This window comes from Amblyraja radiata, chromosome 13 (genome assembly GCF_010909765.2).
Source record: "Amblyraja radiata isolate CabotCenter1 chromosome 13, sAmbRad1.1.pri, whole genome shotgun sequence".
NCBI classification, from domain to species: domain Eukaryota; kingdom Metazoa; phylum Chordata; class Chondrichthyes; order Rajiformes; family Rajidae; genus Amblyraja; species Amblyraja radiata.
The window spans coordinates 20,560,268-20,582,146 of NC_045968.1; the positions used below are offsets into that span (position 1 = coordinate 20,560,268).

The 21,879-nt window shown below is 43.3% G+C and overlaps 1 protein-coding gene across 2 annotated transcripts in view; it reads left to right on the forward strand.

Moving 5' to 3' along the window:
- The window catches only part of LOC116979698 (ephrin type-A receptor 3-like), a 269,657-nt gene that overhangs the window by 158,743 nt on the left and 89,035 nt on the right, over window positions 1-21,879 (forward strand). For both annotated transcript variants that reach the window (XM_033031401.1, XM_033031402.1), the window contains exons 5-8: window positions 2,166-2,501; window positions 13,377-13,489; window positions 15,481-15,643; window positions 18,332-18,440. In XM_033031401.1, coding sequence (XP_032887292.1) covers window positions 2,166-2,501; window positions 13,377-13,489; window positions 15,481-15,643; window positions 18,332-18,440 — 721 coding nt within the window. The remainder of the gene's footprint in view (window positions 1-2,165; window positions 2,502-13,376; window positions 13,490-15,480; window positions 15,644-18,331; window positions 18,441-21,879) is intronic.

Below are 21,879 nucleotides of genomic sequence, written 5' to 3' on the forward strand. Positions count from 1 at the left end.
TGCGCTCGCCTCATGATCACCACATGGTCACTACATGTTCGCAGGTGGTCTCTGGTGAGTCTCCTTCATGGTCGCGAGGAGTTCTGTGACCAAAAATTGGTCGCCATGGAGAAAATCGATAATCCTGTAGTCGTAGTTATAGTTGTAGTGGGGTTGCCATGTAGTTATGGGTAGTCGAGGTAGTAGTAGGTAGTTTTAGTTAATCGCCTTTGCTGACTGGGCATTTTCATTGGCTCATTGGGGGAAAAAAAACGTAAGCACGAGTTTTCTGAACCAAGGATAACTGACCGGTAATGTTAAATACCCGCCAAACTTCACAGCTGTGTATCTCTGGCTTATTAAAAATGGTATGGCTTCTTAAAAGTGTCTCCACTCCTTCTCCCCCCCCCCCCCCTTCTCTCCCCTCCCTCCCCTCCCTCCGTCCCCCCATTTTTAAAGGACTTACTGTACACTGTGCTAGTTGTCTTAACCTTCCTGTTCATCGCGGTGTGTGTCTGTATACCTTGGCTTTGCACCGTGTGAATTTCAGACAGCGCTCCCCCGCTTTCCCTGGCCCCTGCCTTTGCGATGTGTGTGTGTGTGTGTGTGTGTGTGTGTGTGTGTGTGTGTGTGTGTTCCACTCTGACACTCGCCGTTCCAGTTCCCGTTTTTTTTAGGCGATTGGCGCGAACTTGACACCGGCAGTCCGCTGAAAAATTGCCTAAGTGGGACAGGCCCTATACTCTTTTTGGGCACCGGTATTATTGATGCCCTCTTGAAGCAGGTTAATTGACTTGGTATCAATGTAAAATTGTCCCTAGTGTGTGTAAGATAGTGTTAATGTGCGGGGATCGGTGGTCGGTGAGAACTCGGTTGGCCGAAGGGCCTGTTTCTGCGCTGTATCTCTAAACTAAACTAAATTTCCTACATTAGTAACTTGACCGTACTTCGAGAGAACTTAATTCACCAGAAAGCCTATTGAAGTGTTGTGACATCATGGAAGTTGTTGCACAAAATAGATTTGCACTGTTTTTAAATCAGCGTCCCTTTAATCTAGACCTTAGAAAAGCAGGGAAAAGAGAAACATTGTGTTGCAATATCCATTGGTCTGCTTGATCGTCCAAACTTGCTCTGTGAAGAGGGAAGAAACAAAAGATGGATTATAGAAATGGGACGCGAAAGAAAGGGTACGCTGGCTAATTGATTTTGGATGGTCATGAAAATCTCTAGCATTCAAAAGTGTTTTAAAGTAGAAGGAAGTAATTAAGAAAGCAAAATGTCAAATAAAATGCAAGGGATTGAAAATGGCAGAAATATTTAACAATGTCACAGTTTTAATTTTGTCCTCATCCTTGGGATTTTTTTTAATTGCATCGCTTGATAGAATATTTGTAATGTTAGTGATTGAACCGTGAAGAGCAAATTAGATATTTAACTGATGAGAACTTGCATCAAAGATGCTGGGAAATTGTTCCTTGTTGCCAAAAAACTACCCATACCTACACACTGCAGTAGAAAAGTATACTTTGGTAAATGCGATGCTGTTGTTTGTAGAACATTTGCCGTCTTGCTGTAAACACAGCTGCAGACGTTTTATTACTCACAACGTATTAAGTCTGATGACCCAGCAGATGTCAGTAACTTTACTTAAGTCACAACTCAGACAACATTGTAGAATATAAAAGAAAACCAGAACAGCCAGAGCTAAGAATTCACAAGCACCAGCTAACCTGTAAGCTTTCTTCATCGACTGTAATTAATCTGTATCATATCTCTGAATATACATGCTGATTAGTATTAAATTGTATAGTGTTGAAAGGAGCATCTGTGCAATGCATTTGAAGACCTTATTTGTCCTGGTTAAATAATTCATGATCTTCTGTATTTCTTTTAAATCACCTGTCAACTTTTTCTATTCAAAGTCAATTTTATCGTCACATATTCCAATGCCATCATAATTTTAACAATGGTCATTATTAAAGAAAATATTCTGATATCAAGTGAACACCACCATTGAATAATGTCCAGTTAATATGAAATGGAAATATAATTTCATAGCATATTCCATGTGAGAAATTAGATCATCAATGTAGGGCAAAGAGAGGTACTGGTTTTCATTGGAGTGTGTACATGGAGTATATGGCACCAATATTACTCATTGTTTGTCTCTTTTTCTCCCTCACCAGAGCCTCCAACGCCACCAGAAAACCCCATATCCACAACAAATGAGACTTCTCTCATCCTAGAATGGAGCCCGCCCAGGGACAGTGGTGGCAGGAATGATCTTACCTACAACATACACTGCCGCATGTGCGTGGGGGACAACAGGAAGTGTAGCGTCTGTGGGAGCAGCCTTCGTTTCATCCCCCAACAGTTTGGATTAACGTACACCAAAGTCCTTGTTACAGATCTGCTGCCTCATACCAACTACACCTTCGATCTTGAGGCTGTGAATGGGGTATCTGAGTTGAGCCCCAACCCAAAGCAGTATGTCTCTGTCAATGTCATGACCAGCCAGGCAGGTAAGTGAGTTCCTTTCCTCTGCTGCCAACTGTTAAACATCTTTTTTTAAAACTAGTTTACCATGAACAGTAATCTAGTAGTTGGAAGAAATGCTTTGAAATGTGTCATTTCCAGGAGTGGGAATTTGTTGGTCATCAATCATAGCAATGGAGCAGGCTCCTTTTGTTAAGTGAAATCCATATTATCTCACATCTAAGACAAACTTATTACTACTAAATTTCCCTTTATAATTTAGACTGTGTTGAAGTAACCATCCATGCTGGATGATGTGGAGGGTGAGGGGGGAGAACCTTCTCTTTATGTCCCTTATTGCCTTTAGTCAATTAAGAGAAACAACCTGATAGAAAATTAACAACTGACATGGCATCAGTTATTATGGGTGGGAGAAAATTCCATCTTTCTATCACGTTCAGCATATTGCGTTCCTGATTTCATTTGTGAAATTCCTCAATAGTACATTAGTCATTTTATGGTCACGTTTTGCTGGGTACAGTGAAAGCCCTTGTTTTGCATTTAATCCAGTAAAATCATTTGATAAATAAGCACATTCATACGGTAGGTAAAAGTGCAATGAATATAGTGTAAGAATAATATATTTCTTCTGAGGCAATACAGAGTTGTCACGTTTCTGTCACCATCTTGTTCCTATGTAGCTGTTTAGTCCTGTCTGTTTAATTTTAGCCAAAATAACTAATATAAAAATAGTTTCTCTTTATCTACCCTATCATTTTGCCTTGGCATCTTAAAACCATTCAATATGTGAAAAACTTTGAATTCCAGGAAATGCAGCTCTGGAATGTCTTGTGCTGGTTTGCAACCCTAGTCTTTGCTCTTCCTTTATTGAATGTTATCTATCTATTTTCAACCAAATATAAGCAAGCTATAAGAAGCATTATTGCCCCTGTATTTAATCTGTGATGCCGAACAATTCCTCTTTCATAGTCATAGAGTGACACAGTGTGGAAACTGGCCCTTCGGCTTAACTTGCCCACACTGACCAACATGTCCCATCTACACTAGTCCCACTCGCCTGCATTTAGCCCATATCCTTCTAAACCAGTCCTATTTGTGTACTTGTTTGATTGCTTCTTAAACGTTGCGATAGTCCCAGCCTCCAAAACCTCCTCCGGCAATTCCTTCTCTACACCCACCATACTTTGAGTGCAAATGTTATCACTCAGATTCTTATTAAATCTTTCCCCCTTCACCTTAAACCTATGCCTTCTGGTTCTCGATTTCCCTGCTATGGTCAAGAGAATCTGCGTGTGTACCCAATCTATTCCTCTCGTGATTTTGTACACCTCTATGAGATCAATTTTGTTTAGACATAAGCAGGAATGAAAATGCAGGACTGTTTTATTTTAGATTCCTCCCCTGTCCAAGACTAATGAAACCCAGTGTACTCTCCCAGTTACGTTGCTTGAGAGACTGCATAGATTAAAAGCCAAATTCATGCAGCCATTGTGAGAGTCGGTGGCTTATTTTATCAGAAGGGAAATCTGATTCAGCCTTCCTCACGATATGCTGTTAGCAAATTCACCCGCAGGGGATAATAAGAATATATTTATTTTATCCTTGTAACCTCACTCACTCTGGAGATGCATATTATATGTTTGCCATGGAGCTGTTTGTGATTTGAGTTTTAGACTATCAACAGTGCCCAATATTGTGTTGTATTTTCTTTGCATTTTGAAAATCAAGATGGACTTGGCGTTTTGTGCCAGAGGGATTAGTCGGTACATACTTGAGTAATCAGAGCCAAGTGATTGCACTCCTAATGGTCTGCAACTCTAATCACTGTGCACTGTTGTAATTCGAATCACTCGGAGCTATTCATTTGTAGATGTTCTTTGTATGGTGGGAGAGAGTGGTGTAAAATTAAATGCATGCTGCACAATTGAACAAACTGCAAAACCATATGGACAATTTTCTTCCGGCTATAATGTTCTTATTTTGTTAATTTTAGAGGCAGGAGTTCTCGGAGTATTTCCAATTGTCATCCTCGGATGGAACTATGAAAGCAGCCCCGTCATGGCTCAGTTGTATAGGAGAGAGGTCAAATTAGAAAGGATAATTCATATGCAATTATTCCTGCTTCCTGTGGTTCAATTGAGGATTGATCCCCAATTTTGACTCATTTATATTTCTGAATAAAGGGGAATGACCACTTGGAAAAGCAAACAGCAAAATAGCAAAAATTGCAAAAGGTAATGAGATCAGCAGGAAGATAATTATCTGACAACTGATGGTTAAAGCCAAGTATTATAGAAAATTGTCCTCATCTTTGAGCTTGGTTGGAAAGCTTGTCACGGTGAAAAACCATTTCAATTTCTGGTGCAAGTCATACATTGGTCAGACTCCAACTTTTTAAAGACTTAACCATAAATAAGATATTGCATGGCTTCCTGGAAGTTGCACTGATTAAAACCAGAGAGGCCCCAGGTTCAATTTGTGGTCTTTGCTAAATTGCCCAAGTCCCAGTTAGAGTGCCTGTAAGAGCTACATAGTAGTCACTGACTTGTGATTAGGGGAGTGAAATGGTTACCCACTGCTGCCCAGTTGTCTCTGCTGCTGCCAGCAAGTGATGGCAGGGGAGGAGAATTTTCTTCTATTCCCGTCCCACTTTGGTAGTACAGGTGCACAACCTTTTATTAGAAAGCCTTGGGAGCAGACACTTCTCGGATTTCGGAATTTTTCGGATTTCCGAATGGAAGATTTTTAGCGTAGATTAGGTAGGTAGCGCGGGCGGCTTGAAAAGTCTGGAGCGGCTGCCTCCTCCCCGGAGACCGGGGAATCATTGCTTAAATGTTAGTCAGTTAGTTTGGAGGGATTTTATGTGGGGGTGGGGTGAAGGGGGAAACTTTAATTCTTAGTCCCCTACCTGGTCGGAGAGGCAGGGAGCGGGCAATGCCTTACCGGGTCGCCGTGCAGTAAGCTCCGGAGCGCTGTGGCCGCCGACTCCCAACATCGCGGAGCTGGGGCTGCGGGCGTCCGGCCGCGGGCGGCGCCGGTTGTAGCTCCGACCCCGGCAACTCTACCCCTGGCTGCGCGGCGCTCCAAATCCAGCGCGGCCCGCGGCCGGACGCCCGCAGCCCCAGCTCCGCGATGTTGGGAGTCGGCGGCGTCGCAGCGCTGGGATACCAGCGGGGAGTGGGCAATGCCTTACCGGGTCGCCGTGTGGAGCGCTGGATGCACCGGAGCGCTGTGGCCGCCGACTCCCAACATCGCGGAGCTGGGGCTGCGGCCGCGAGCCGCGGGCCGCGCTGGATTTGGAGCACCGTGCAGCCAGGGGTAGAGTTGCCGGGCTCGGAGCTACAACCGGCGCCGCCCGCGGCCGGACGCCCGCAGCCCCAGCTCCGCGATGTTGGGAGTCGGCGGCCACAGCGCTCCGGAGCTTACTGCACGGCGACCCGGTAAGGCATTGCTCGCTCCCCGCCTCTCCGACCAGGTAGGGGACTAAGAATTAAAGTTTCCCCCTTCACATAAAAGCCCTCCAAACTAACTGACTAACATTTAAGCAATGATTTACAGATGTTTAAGTGTCTTCCTGGTCTCCGGGGAGGAGGCAGCCGCTACAGTAGTACAGACCTGGGTTGACCGTGGGTCGTTTCGGGTCAAGTTTGGTGCCAAACGCGAGCTTTGGTGTGCAGACGACATCCTGGAAAAAATGTCCGGTTTTCGGAGCTTTTTGGTTTCCGGAACTCCGGATAAAAGGTTGTGCACCTGTATTGAGGAATGCCAAAACAAAGATAGAGATTCAAGCCTGCCGGAGCAGAAGGCAGGAGAAATGGCACGGCGGCGCAGCAGTAGAGTTGCTGTCTTACAGCGATTAAAGCGACTAGTGTAGACCCTGACTACGGGTGCTGTCTGTACGAAGTTTGTACGTTTTCCCCTTGACCACATGGGTTTTCTCCAAGATCTTTGGTCTCCTCCCACACTCTAATAACGTATAGGTTTGTAGGTTAATTAATTGGCTTGTTGTTGTAAATGTAAATTGTCTCTAGTGTGTGTAGGATCGTGTTAATGTGCGGGGATCGCTGGTCGGTGCGGACTCGGTGAGCTAAAATGACCTATTTCCACATGGTATGTCTAAACTAAACTAAATTACTCGATGAGGAATTTACCCCTCCACCCTTTTCTCAAGCCTCCAATTACTGTGCTAGTAACACAGTGAACACTATATTAGGTTTAGCGCCAGGTTTTGGTGTTGTGAATGCTCTTCGATGAATAGCACAAAGGATGTTCAGCACTTTTTTTAATGAATGATCATCTATTATGCAGTCAGCAAGAATTCATAGATCAATATCAAACTCTCTGAACTTCAATAAGGATCAATGTGAGCATTTAAATAGGACACCCTCACTGAAAACTTTCCACTGCTGCTTTGGACAGGTATCTCATTGCCAGGGTGGCCGTGACAATGATCTTTCATGTACTGTATCTGGACACGCGTAGCTCCCTAAGAGGGTGCAAAAGTTATTCTAGTATGATTCTAGAAATGGGGAGTTCAGCTCTTAGGCTAAACTGAAGGACATTTTGCTTCTTTATGAAGATTTGCTGGACGTATAACAGGTCATGTCAGATTTAGATATGGTAATGTTCCCATGAGCAGATGATTCAAGAACTCAGGGCCACACATGGACCAGAATATATGGGGCGAGAGAGGGTGCAGAGAGAGGGTACTGCAAGGATTTTTTTCAAAGCAGAAGGTATTATGATGTAGCGGTCATTGTCTATAAGTATTGGAAAAAAATCATGGATTTCCAAAGAAAGTAGACTGTCACATGTGGAAATAACTTACAAGGCTCCCGAGAAAATGTGGGAAAAGACTGACTGGATTGCTCTACAAGCAGATATTCAGTGGGACCCAATGGCCTCTTGCACATCATTCTGATTTTTTGGAGGTACAGCACAGAAACAGGCGCTTCGGCCCACTGAGTCCACGCCAACCAGGGATCACCCCGTACACTAGCACTATCCTACACACAAGGGACAATTTACAACTTTTTTATACCAAAACCTGCATGTCTTTAGAGTGTGGGAGAAAACCCAGGTGGTCACAGGGAGACTGTACAAACTCTGTACAGTCAGGATCAAACCCGGGTCTCTGGTGCTGTAAGCCAGCAACTCTACCGCTGTGCCACTGTACCACCCCATCCAATTCTCTGAATGGTTTCAGATTGGAGTTGAAGTTATTTGCAACTTGTAGTTTTGCTCTCTGCATTTATATGAGGCAGTTCATAGATCTTTTATTCAAAAATGTTAAACCTATTCCATTCTCCATTGGCAATGAGGTGCAGGCATGGAGAACACACGGCTTGTGTTAGATTAGATTGGTTTATTGTCATATACACCAGGGTGCAATGAAATTCCTTGTACATATGAAGCTCGGAGCATAAATAATATTCATGCAGTCATGATATTTTACAACAGTAAATACAAGGATGAGTGCTAAACAGCAGCAGGGTGCAAGATTATTGTGCAAAAGCAAGTGATCGATGGCCAGCATGTACTCGGTGAACTGACGTGCCTTTTTCCATACTGTATCTTTCAATCAAGTAAAGCTGAAAAATATTTAAGTACAATAATGGAATAATCGAATGAGGTAGAGTTAAGAGTAAGAGTATGTAGCAGCGCTTCCAGGAACAGGGTGTGAAACGTGTGATTAGTTCAGGAGTCCGATAACAGTCGGGATGAAACTGTTCCGGATCTCCTTGTTTTCAAGCTGCTACATCTTCTCCAGAATGTAAAAGACAGGAAAGGGAATGGCCATCCAAGACAATATTTCCAATCTTCCTGATGCAACACCCATTGAAGATGGATTGGATGGAAGGAAGTGACAAGCCTGTGATGGACTGAACTGTGTTTACCTCTTCCTGCAGGTTCAGGCGGTCAAGAGCAAAGTAGTTGTTACACCAGGATGAGATGCATCCAGTCAGAATACTTTCTATTGCAGACATCTGTAGAGTTCAAGAGAATCCTTATGCGGTTTGTTGACCATTGCATCTGTGTGAAGGGACCAGGTAGAATTGCCGGTGATATGGATGCCACAAAGCATGAAACTGTCTTCCATCTCTACAGCAGCTCAGTTGATGACTTGCAATTTAGTGGACACACATCTCTTTGCCAGCCCAGCTTGGTGGCCTTATCATGCTCTAAATGTGGTCTCAGCATACAATTGCTATGTGACAGGAGGCAACATATAATTCAAGCTAATGTCTGCCATTTTGGCTGCAGTTGAGATGTCTTAATTCTGCAGCAGTTCTCTGTCCATCTGCATTTGAACTATTGCCACAAAGCAACAAGGGGACTTTGTGAAAATGGCTATCTGTTGTGGTCATGACTGATTTAACTTTAGAGATACAGTTTGGAAACAGCCCCTTTCGCCCCCCATGTCCGTGCCGACCAGTGATCACCCTATACACGAGCACTATCCTAAGCACTATGGACAATTTTACAGAAGCTAATTAACCTACAAATCTGTACGTCTTTGGAATGTGAGAGGAAACAGGAGCCCCCCCCCCCGGAGAAAACCCATGTGGTCACAGGGAGAACATACAAACATCGTAGAGTTAGCACCCATAGACAGGATCAAACCTGGGTCTCTGGCACTGTAAAGGGCCTGTCCCACATGGGCGGCAGATGGTGCATGACGATTTTGTACGTGGCAAAATTCTGGGGCACCGCGCGTCACTGCCAACGTCACCACGAACCATGCGCGCGTAATGCGCGTGTCGTGCATCGTGATGCGCAAATGATACCGCGTAAATTATGCGCAAATGACGCCCAAGTGGAACAGGCCCTTATGGCAGCAACTCTACAACTGTGCCATCCCAAACTCTGAACTCTTAGGTACAGTTATTGCATAATTATGGTAAATTCAACAAAAGACATATTACTGTTCAAGATGGCAATGTGCAGATCATTGACCTCCTGAACAAACAAGTAGTTTCTGGAGTTCTATGTCAACGCCCTGCAATAACTGGGGGAGCACGGAGATACCCGGTGGACTGCTGTGCGCTGCACAATATTGCCGTCATGTACGCCGCTGGCCCTCGCCACCCACTGCATAGTGAGCAGCTGAGGTAGAAGAGATGGTGGCGCGCCAGCAGCATGGTGGTGCAACGGTAGAATTGCTGCCTTACAGCGCCAGAGACCCGGGTTCGTTCCTGACTACAGATGCTGTCTGTATGGAGTTTGTACTTTGTCTCCATGATAGCGTGGGTTTTCCCTGGGTGCTCCGGTTTCCTCCCACGCTCCAAAGACGTTCAGGTCTGTAAGTAATTGGCTTTGGTAAAGGTTGTAGATTGTCTCTAGTGTGTAGGATAGTTCTAGTGCTGGAATAACTTAGTGGGTCAGGCAGCATCACTGGTGGACATGGATTGGTGACATTTCAGGTTGGGACCCGCCTTCACACTGATTGGAGTAGGAGGCAGAAAGCTGGAAAGGAACGGTGGGGGAGGGGTCAAAGCCTGGCAAGTGATCGGTTATGAGGGGGGTGTGACTGACATGGGTGATAAAGGGTAGAGGTGAAAAGGAGAGAGAAGGGTGTCTTCTCCATCCTGATGCACATCCATCCCCCCACTGTCCCACCCCTCTGCTACATGCCCCTCGTCCCCTTCCACTTATATCCCTCCCATCTTTCCATTTTATTCCTCGTCTCTCCGTATCGGACACCATTTTATGTCCTTTTCACCTCTACCCTTTGTCACTTACACCATCCATCTACCAATCAAACCCCATTCACCTGTATCCACCTATCACCTGCCTGGCTTTATCCCGCCCCCACCTCTCTTTTACCAGCTTTCTCCCGCTTGCTACAATTGGCCTGAACGAGAGATCAACCTGAAACATCGCTTATCCATTCCCTCCACAGATGCTGCCCGACCCCCTGAGTTACTCCAGCACTTTGTCTATTGCTCAAGATTGCAGCATCTTCAGTTCTTTGTATCTCCATCACAACAATTACACGATTAGACTGAGCATCAGACACAAAAGGAAGGAGTGGAGCTCCTGGGAATTCCTTAATCCCCTCAAAGAGCAAGCTTGAGGTCAGATCAAGAATTTATTTCTTGGAGGAGTTGTTAAGAAGGTTTTAATTGTCAACAGATGCATCAACAGCGATTTTTATGGGAGCTCTGAATTTCTTTGCCTTTAGCTCCTTCTAGGCAATCACAGGGGACAATTTTGTATTCTATCTCAGTTGAATTCTGCAAAATGGTACCCAGGGCTTACTGCCCCTACTGCGATTTATTCCTTCAATGTTTTCCCATCTGACGTATGCCAATTGTGGCTGGGGAAATGGCCACATTATAGTTATGTTTGCTGCTAAAAATCTTCTTGATACCACGGTGGCAGAGCAGTAGAGCTACTGCCTTGCAGTGCCAGATGCATGGGTTTATTCCTGACTATGGGTGCTTGGCTGTACGGTGTTTATACGTGCTCCCTGTGACCTGCGTGGGTTTTCTCTGAGATCTTCGTTTTCCTCCCACACTCCAAAGACATACAGGTTTGCAGGTTCATTGGCTGTGGTAAAATTGTAAATTGTCCCTAGTGCGTGTGTAGGATAGTGTTGATGTGCATGGGCCTGTTTCCGTGCTGTATCTCTAAACTAAACCATTCATTAGAAATGTTCCATCTTTACTCAATTTGGTGTATATATGATCCTTATGTAATGCCTGGCTGAGACCCAGAGTCAGCTTTAGCACTATATTCCCTATTGACGTGTTGAAAGTTATCATTTTAAGTACATGGTATTATCATTGTAACCATCCATTAAAGGGACATGCCGCGATGAAGGCAACACTCTTCCTGCAACAGAGTAAATTGATGCTGCAATGATGAGAGCATGCTCCCATAAGGTCAGGCAGCTTGGAACAAACTGGTGAAGAAAAATGGCTGAAGGGTAGATCATCTTTTTGCAAGGGGCCACAGGGACCCTTCAGGGATAAAGACATGGGCACCTGGAATGTTGCCAGGAGTGTGTGAGTAAGTACATGTGTGTGGTCCTAGAATGTATGCACTCAGAGGAAGGCTGCAATAGAGGCAAATGCCTGTGCCTCTGCACAGATGCTGCCTGACCCCATGAGTTACTCCAACGCTCTGTCATAGAGTCACAGAGAATGATACAGTGTGGAAATGGGCCCTTCCGCCCAACTTACCAGCACCAGCTGACATGTCCCAGCTACACTCGTCCCACTTGCCAGCATTTGGTCCATATCCCTCCAAACCTGTCCTGTCCATGAACCAGTCTAACTGTTTCTCCAATGTTGGGATAGTCCCTGCCTCGACTACCTCCTCTGGCAGCTTGTTCCATACATCCACCACCCTTTGTGTGAAATAGTTAGCGCTCAGATTCCTATTGAATCTTTTCCCCTTCACCTTAAACCTATGTCTTTTGGTCCTCGATTCACCTACTCTGGGCAAGAAACTCTATGCATCTACCCGATCTATTCCTCTCATGCTCTTATATACCTGGAGAAGATCACCCCTTATTTTCCTGCGCTCCAAGGAATTGAGTCGCAGCCTACTCAACTTTTTTTTTTAACGTGTGCACAAATGTCCAGCTTTAAGTCTTCAATTTCACTCTGCTTGAGAAATAATTTGAGAAAATGTTTGGAAGCACAAGAGACTGCAGTTCTTTGTATCCTGTCGATTTGTTTTGTGTAATCTGGAATTGATACCCACAGCCAGGGTGAAGGGGCACGGTGCCAATGCAATCTCATGACAATTGTTACAAATAGTATGTGGAATAGTATGTTTTAAAATTACTCCGTTACACAGCATGGAAACAGGCCCTTGAGCCCACCATCCATGCTGACTGTCAAGAAGCATTACATTAATCCTGCACTAATTTGATTTTATTCTCCTTTGGAGGATTGGTGATCCTTCACTGCAAACAGCAGGAGCACCCATTAGTTGCAATATGTTGCTTCAGCTTTAGAATCGCTCAGTACATGCACCAATAAAAACAATACAAAATAAAGGCTATGTAAAGTATACAGTATGAAACGTAATTGGATGGTTGGGGTGGAATGGATTAAATAACTGGTTAAAATTTAGCCTAAGCATTTCACAGTATTGATGGTTCATTAATATAATCTATTACATCTGAACAATCATATGAATGTGTCATCACATGAAGGTCTTTTTTGTCGACATCCTCAGAAATTGGGTATTTTAAAGACTGGGGAAAATTAATCCAAAGCGAATAATTAAAAAATGGATGTGGAGAGGATGTTTCCACTAGTGCAAGAGTCTAGGAGCAGAGGCCATAGCCTCAGAATAAAAGAATAGACCTTTAGAAAGGAGATGAGAAGGAATTTCTTTAGTCAGAAGGTGGCGAATCTGTGGAATTTATTGCCACAGACGGCTGTGGAGGCCAAATCAATGGATATTTTTGAGGTGGAGATCGACAGCTTCTTGATTAGTAAGGGTGTCAGGGATTCTGAGGTGAAGGCAGGGAGAGATAGATCAGCCATGATTGAATGACGGAATAGACTTGATGGGCTGAATGGCCTAATTCTGCTCCTAGAACTTGTGAACGTGCACATTAATATAACACTTTTAAGACTGCTGCGCTAAGGATCCATGATATAATTATCTGACATGTAAAAGTCTACAGGCATCAAAGTAACGAGATAAAGTAACATGAATTATATATATGCTTCGTCTGTTTGGGAGGTGAATCCAAGTCCAGGGCATTGGTTCAGCAAGTATGAAGCATAGAGATTCATGTGAAGTAGAATAATATCCTTTCATGCTAGATAACATGGAATCCCGTGTAGTGGGCTGTTACAACCCTGTAGTGTCCTAAAGTTGTTATTGTGAATGAGTCTCGCTCTACTAATGTTTTATTTTCATCTATGTTCAAGTAAACGTGATTGTGAAGGAGAGGAAAAGCAAGGATAGCATCACTCTTGCTTGGCAAGAACCAGACCGTGCCAATGGTGTCATTGTGGAATACGAGATTATCTACTATGAAAAGGTATGTATGGAAATGTGCATTGATCATTTCATTTAGCATTTAGTTTAGAACTTTAGAGGCATAGTTGTGCAGCCAGTGACTTTGATCAATCCAGTCTCCATTTCTGTTTGCACCTTTTGTCTGTGGCCGTATGTGTTTCTCCTAGAGGGCTTTGGTTTCATCCAATGTCCCAAAGTCAGGTAGTTGATTAGGTAGAAACAAGGAACTGCAGATGCCAAAGATAGACACAACATGCTGGAGTAACTCAGTGGGTCAGGCAGCATCTCTGGTGAAAAGGATAGGTGAAATTTTGGGTTCGAACTTGGGGAATGTTGGGTAGTGTCGGTAGCGAGCTCTTAGGAGCCCGTAGGAGTCTGTAGATGTTTCATAGCGGCTCGTAATGCCAGCCGTAGGAACTCGGGGCATCAAGTAAGTCGACAAGTTTTTTCAAAATGTTGAAAAATGTCCAGGAGTAAAAAAAATTGCCCCGAGTACCTATGAATGGCTATTACCGTAATTCTCCGAGTTCAAATCAAGGGGAAAACACAGGAGAGTTTGTGAGTAACTTGGGAAAGTGGGAGAGGGCCTTTACTGTGCAACTCCATGAATGGGTTGTGGTGCAATGCAGCACCAACCAAGTAAAATGCTTTGCAATGGGAAGGCAGTGAAGGAAGCTAGGCATCCCCTGGTAACCAATTAATGGTGGCCTAACAAAAGGGTCCTTGCAGCATAAACACAGCAATTCTAGCAAGAAATAGACTTATTGCAACGTATCGTCAATCAAAGTAAAATGCAAGAGAAATTGTCAGAATAATTGATGAACTCCATCTACATCTACAGAATAATCGATGAACTCCATCTACATCTACAGATGGACGCTAACAGATTGCTAGTGACCCCTCAAAAAAATCCTTATACAGCTTGCTTTCATTGAAAGAAAGTGTAGTTAGGTGGCTTAAAATTACCTCAACATGGACTGGTTTTCTTTGTAAATTGATAGGGGGAGAGTCTAGAACTAGAGGTCATAGCCTCGGAATTAAAGGACATTCATTTAGGAAGGAGATGAGAAGAAATGTATTTAGTCAGGTGGTGAATCTGTGGAATTCTTTACCACAGAAGGCTGTCGAGGCCAAGTCAGTGGATATTTTTAAGGCAGAGATAGATAGGTTCTTGATTAGTACAGGGGTTATAGGGAGAACAGGGTTAGGAGGGAGAGATAGTTCAGTCATGATTGAATGGCGGCATAGACTTGATGGGCTGAATGGCTAATCCTGTTCATTATGACCTTATATGTTACCACATTTTCAGATCGTTGACTGTGGAAACGTGCAAGACTTTCACTTAGTGTTGACTAAAATCTGTACACAATGATATGTCCTATACACTGCAACCTTTTACATGCGAGATTTCCAGTGTCTGACGACACTGTTTTGTTTACCCCACATCCAGTATGTTCTGGACAATGGCACACAAATATGTTGGCTAAAGGGCCTGTCCAACTTGGATGTCATTTGCGCATCACGCTGGTGGCGTGCAAAGATTTTGTGAATCCCAAAATTCTGGGGCGCTGCGCGTGACCGCGCGTCACTGCCTACGTCACCACGCACCATGCGCGCGTAATGCATGCCATGCGCGCAGCGTGCGTCGTGACACGTAAATGACACACAAACAACGCCCAAGTGAGACAGGCCCTTGACAATCCACAACTAAACAAGAATGGGGTACAAATTGCCCTGCATATTTAGTTAATAGAAAGCTTTATACAACAGGTGGTGTTTACAATGAAGGAGGGAACCTATTTTTATTGATGTTGACAAATCTGTAGAATGGCATTAGATGAATGTAAGTTTGCAGAAGCAGCCAACTTTCTTTTCCTGATATAGTTCAAGTCAATGGTTTTAAATTGCACCCATTACATGTGCCGAGAATCTCGCCCTCTGCCATCTGAGGTGGGTCCTTCTTAGTGTCTTCGAGAAACAATCGATTATTATTTTATGCATTTATCTCAACAGAACCAAAGGGACCAGAATTACACCGTTTTAAAAACAAAGTCCAACAGTATGACAGTAGATGGGCTGAAACCAGGGACAACGTACGTGTTCCGGGTCAGAGCGCACACCAGCGGGGGACGTGGGACTTACGGTGGTGAAATTGAGCTGGAGACCAGTCAAGAAGGTAAGAGGACAATTTGCTTGGAAGAAACTCCACTGAGCGGGATCTCCTAGGACTATGTAGCATTTGAATGAGTCTAAGTCTACATTGCTATGTTGGCCCAAAAGTGGTGGTGCTTTTCAGAAGGCTCCCTAGAAAAAAAAACATTAAGCAGGCAGGACTGTCATATGCTGAGAGAATGGAGCGGCTGGGCTTGTATTCTCTGGAGTTTAGAAGGATGAGATGGGATCTTATTTAAACATATCAGATTATTAACGGTTTGGACACGCTAGAGGCAGGAAACATGTTCCCGATGTTGGGGAGTCCAGAACCCGGGGCCACAGTTTAAGAATAAGGAGTAAGCCATTTGCAACGGAGACGAGGAAACACTTTTTCACACAGAGAATGGTGAGTCTGTGGAATTCTGTGAAGTCTGTGAGCCTCAGAGGGCGGTAGAGGCCGGTTCTCTAGATACTTTCAAGAGAGAACTAGATAGGGTTCTTAAAGATAGTGGAGTCAGGGGTTATAGGGGAGAAGCAAGGAACGGGTACTGATTGGGGATGATCAGCCATGATCACATTGAATGGCAGTGCTGGCTCAAAGTCATTGGTCTTTGTCGGACAGCTAAAGATGAGGTCTAAATGTCTAAACTGTGGCCCATTTTTAGAAGCCTCCGTCACATCTTGTGGGAGTTCTGACCATACGATCGTGGATCTGCTCACAAAGCAGCAGAGAATGGATAACTCAGCGTTTGTTTTGGGGCTGGATCCCATCCCAATTTAAAGTCCAAGTAGGGCCATAGTAAGGTGACAATTGCCCCTTGCCAACAATGAGTCAGTGAATGTTTAACTAATTGGATAGATATACCCTTTATCCTGTACCTGTACACAACTTGATGGTAATCATGTACAGTCTTTTAACTGACTGGATAGCACGCAACAAAAAAGTGTGCACTGTACCTCGGTCAACATGACAATAATAATAAACTAGACTTTAAAAAAGATTTTAAGTTAGCCTCGCATCAAAGTACAGGCATAGCCTTCTTATGTGGAATTTAGGATATGGATAATACTTAAAGCCATGATTTATGACTTATCCCTAGTTGCCCTCAAGAAGGTGATAGTGAGCTGCCAACTTGAACCATTGCAGTTTAGGTGGTCAACATACACTCACACGCCCCACCCACCTTGAGTTTGGGGACTTCAGTGGATTGAATTACATTGCAGGCCTTCAACCTTAAACTTGTCACCAAGAAAAGTGCTCTTTTTAAAAAAAAAGCCCTACAAGTATATGCAGCAAAAAGATATATATATATATTTCTAATAAAAGGAGGGATAGTATCAAACTCAGCATCACTGAGTGGACTCTCTGAGAGTCTGGTTAATGATAGCAGAAGCCATGTTGGGATGTTTGCTTCGGACAGTATGTGGACCTGCCATTGGTAAAGGGATAATGAGTCACTAGAGCGAACTATTGCCTTTATATTCTCAGTTTATGTGAAGCATTACTTGTTCAGGCAACGAGAGAAACATTACACCTGGAGGTGGTGTTCTTTTTATAACAATAACTGAGACATCGTAGCCATAAAAAGAATGAGGATTGCATGTATTCAAGTTTTCAATAAATGCGGGCTCATTTTTTTATACCTTTCACTGACCAGTTCTGTCCAAGCAATGCTACATTTAATTGCTAGAGAATTAATCAAAGGCTGCCAATCACACAATTTAATCCATGACATGGAAAGAGTGCATAATACGTACAGGCACATGTGCTCATTATTAGGACTATAAATCTGTGGAGAATTCATTGAATCAACCTAAAATTCTACTAGGTTTGGTTGTAGCAATGGAAAATGAAACAAAAAGATTTGATTTGGATCCAAGAGAGCAACATTTAAAATGTTTTTGGGAAGGAGAAAGTGTTTTTGTACGTGATATATATGAATTACAGAGGCCTCTTGGAGGTGGTCAGCAACTTGCTACCCGGGTTGTTCTTGGAAGCATCACACATGTAAAAGTCATCAGAGCGGGCTGTCATAACTCATCACAACGGCAGTATTTGGAAATCATCCCCAGACACTTTGGCTAGATACCAACAGGCTTTAAGATACCACTGCTATGAATAAGGGAATGAATAAATGAATGAATGGTGGGACAGAGCAACATCCAGCACTGTTTGGAACATTCCTGGTACTATTGCAGCATTTGCAGATCAAGGGCAGCACAGTGGTGCTGCGGTAGAGTTGCTGCCTTACAGCCCCAGTGACCCAGGTTCAATCACGTGCGCTGTCTGTACAGATTTTTACATTCGCCCTGTGACCCTATGGGTTTTCTCCGGTTTCCATCCTCACACCAAAGTCGTACGGATTTGTATGTTGATTGGCTTTGGTAAAATTCTAAATTGTCCCTCATGTGTGGAATAGTGCTAGTGTATAGGGTGATCGCTGGTCAGTGCGGACCTTGTGGGTAGAAGGGCCTGTTTCCACACTATATCTCTAAAGTCAAGGAACAATTCAATTTTCTTTTGCACTTTATACTCGTTGTATGATGCTCATCACTGACTTAATCACAGCAGTATAGTTCTACATTCCCTCACATCTTACAAAGTGGACAGATTTTAACCTGGTTGTTTTTTTTTGTCATGCATATAATGCTCTTATTTCAGCAAACGTGTTGCATAAACTTATAGCTTTGTTTTCTCCTCTGTTTTTAGACATGCTTGCTATTGATGATCCAAACCAACCCACCATCATGGCTGTCTCTGTGGCTGGCGGGATAGTCCTCCTGATATTCCTTGTTACTTGCTTTGTTGTTAGTGGAAGGTAAAGAAAAAAAAAATGATAATTTCCTGTTCAATTTATTCTTTATTCCTCTTGTCCAAGTTTGTTTTTTGAAATGTGAATTTAACAGTTCAAAATATTACTCGTGTCTCTTAATCTATGCTCGCATGCTATGGCCAGGTATTGTAGCAGGAGATGATTTGTAGGATTGGAGCTGCACTAGTAGTAGACTTGATATATAAAACCACCCTGATAGAGCTTCTCCCTGGAAGGAGTGGAAGGAGCTCATCATAGCATCGGCTGCAGGTAGCACTTGGACAAAGTCTTTGGGGGTACTTTATAAACACAAAATAGAAGGATATTGGGGTTGACAGATTATGACAACTGTTATGTGAATTGGAAAAGGAGGGGGGAAAACAAAGAAGAGAAGATAAACTTGAGCAAGGTTTATAAGAGTTAATAAGTCTGGAGTGAATGACTTTTCAACTTATAGCGGCCAAATCGTTAAGTTCTGGTTCTCAATGTCAACAAGGAGGAATAAAGATCAATTTTCTCACATTCTCTAGTGACAAAACTCTGTGGGGAAAGTAACGAAGATGCTTACAAATGATATCTGTAAGAAGTGCCATACAGGCCCATTCTTTCTGAGGGTCAGACTGAGTCATTATGGATTCCTACACAATTAAAATCACGATGGAAAGTTCCAAAAGCTTCCCAGTATTCAGATACATTGTATAGAAATGTGTTTATTTTCATCCTGATTCTTCCAGCGTTGTCTGCTGGAGCACCCAGCCTCAACAGCACAAACTCTGTGATAGCACGCAATCTGAGAGCCACTTGCGGTGTTTTCCTGGAGAATATTCTTTCAAAACCAGATTGGTTTTTACTTGCTTGCACGCTACTAACTGTAATTTAGAAAAAGGCTTTTAGAATCTCATCTCACCACACATTGGTTTGGTTCACTGTTAGAAGTTCCAGCACTGGATTAACTCAGCGGGACAGACAGCATCCCTGGAAAACATGGACAGGTGATGTTTCAGGGTCAGGATCTTTCTTTAGTTTAAAGTTATGTGTCTGAAACTCTCCAATATTTGATCTCTGACATGCATGGATTAGTGGGTGTTTCTTCAGTATTTAAGTTTGATTCTTGAGATGTTATTTTCTTTATCATTCTGCATGTAAATTGAATCCAACAGTTAACTCTTGTAAACTTGGTGATAGCAACTATTTTTGGTGCAGTTTATTGACAAAGTTGTTGATGGTGAAACAGAATTAATGTAATTACTTGCCTTAGATGCAGTGAAGATATACTAGACTGGCTCAACATATGGTATTTTTACTCTGTAAGGATTGATTAAGCAGAAATCTGAAGAATCTTCATTTTAAAAACTTTCCATTGTTCAATTCCTTTTTACCGTGGCCAGATCTATTCTCATCCCATACATTACCAAACGTATCACCAAGTGCTGAGTGATGATCTACCTAGAGCTTTTCAGCGTACTACATCCAGATCCAGGGTGATTGTTTTGCTGAATACCTTTGCTCAATCCGCCCGGGCCTACCTCACCTCCCGGTTGCCAAATACTTTAATTCCCCTTCCCATTCCCACACTGACCTTTCTGTCCTGGGCTAACTCCAACTCCACTTTCTCTAACTTCAAGTAACGCTTGCATCCCCACTCTCTCCGTCCCTCCACTAGTTTCAAAGTCGTCTTGTTGAGTCTCATTGTCTGTAACTCATTTTCACCTAGCCCACAGCTAAAAGCCTGTTTCTTTGATCATATCTTTGCATATCTTTCATTCATTTGTTCTGTATCTCTCTATATCATTTACATATCTCTTCTTGCCCTTTCCCGACTCTCAGTCTGAAGAAGGGTCTCGACGCGAAACGTCACCAATTCATTTTCTCTAGAGATGCTGTCTGATCTGCTGAGTTACTCCAGCATTTCATCCCATTAAAATTGGCCCTTCTCTAATAGACCATTATTTATGTTGGAGTGGAGTATGTATTCATCCCCACAGCTACTCTAATGACACTATGATAGCTAAATGTTCCCCCATTGTTTTGTGCTCCACTTGACTCATCTCATTCCCTGCAGTGTCTCTTCCTCCTTTGTTGAGCTAGAAATATGCTACCAAGAAAGTTCTCTTAAAGATGTTTTAGAAATCCCTTTACTCGTCCCACAGTTAGTACTAGAATATTGCAATAGTTAAAGTCCTATTGTATCATCACTCCACAGCTTTAGTATATCTCTGTTATGTCCCCAATATCCTTTTCAAAAAAAGTCCCCATTGCGTTCTGGAATCCCTGTTGTTTCTCAGTTCAAACCAAATATATCTGTCCATGACTAGGTCAATACAGCCCGTGCTGTAACATTGCGATTTTTCTCCTTAATCAACACTGATCCTCACCAACTTTGTATCCAGAGGTATATGGAACTCCGTTGTGAACCATTTACTCTTAGCTAACCTTCATTATTGCTATAACATCACAATCATGTTGCACCTCCAGCTCACCAACCATGTTCAATCCATGCACTGCAAACTATCTTACACTTATTGTCCATATTCAGTCTGGCCCTATCTGTTTTAATACAATTTATCTCCTCCTTTCCACTGCCACTTCCCAGTACCCATTTCCCCTACCAAAATGGTTTAGCAGCATTATGAATCTCCCTGCTAGGACGCATGGCTTGTGCAGTGGGTTGCATCTCCATTGGTTTTGTAATCTCCCCCAGAACTTGTCCCAGCACCACAGACATCTAAAACCCTATCAGCTATACAATTTCTGCAGCCAAGTATTTGTCTGTCCTATCCTCCTCTGTCTGCACTCGTTTGCTCGTGTGTCAGACGACGTGTAGCTCGTTGCACGCTTCTGTCATCATCCAACAGAATTGGTCGCCCGATACGTCACAGAGTGTATCGTGTTGTCATTTCCTGGGATCGCCACGAGGAGGCTTCTGTCATGATCCCCTCCATCTGTACCACTAGGTACACAAGGGGTCATCTCCAGCTCCTGTTTATGACCACTCCTTGAACACCCAATTTATGGTACAGTCTGTATGATGTAAACAAGTTGGAGTAACTCGGGGAAGAAGGTTCTCGACACAAAATGTCACCCATTCCTTCTCTCCAGAGTTGCTGCCTGTCCCGCTGAGTTATTCCAGCACCTTGTGTCTATCGTCTATTATAAACAAGTGTTTGGAAGACCGGTGGACTGCCGTGAGCCTGATCTTGACATGAGCTGGAATTTTGCCACATCAAACTCAGGAAGAATACATTCTAGTCGACACGTTGATGTTCATTTTGCGAATCCTACCTAGCGAAATACCATCCAGACCAACAGCGGTCTCTTTTTCTAAACCGTCAATAGAAAGTAAAGCATTGTTCTGTGTTATCCCACGTTCGTAGCCATTTACTACACACCAGGGGCAATTTAGAAGCCACTTAAACCACAAACCTGGATGTCCGAAACCTGGGAG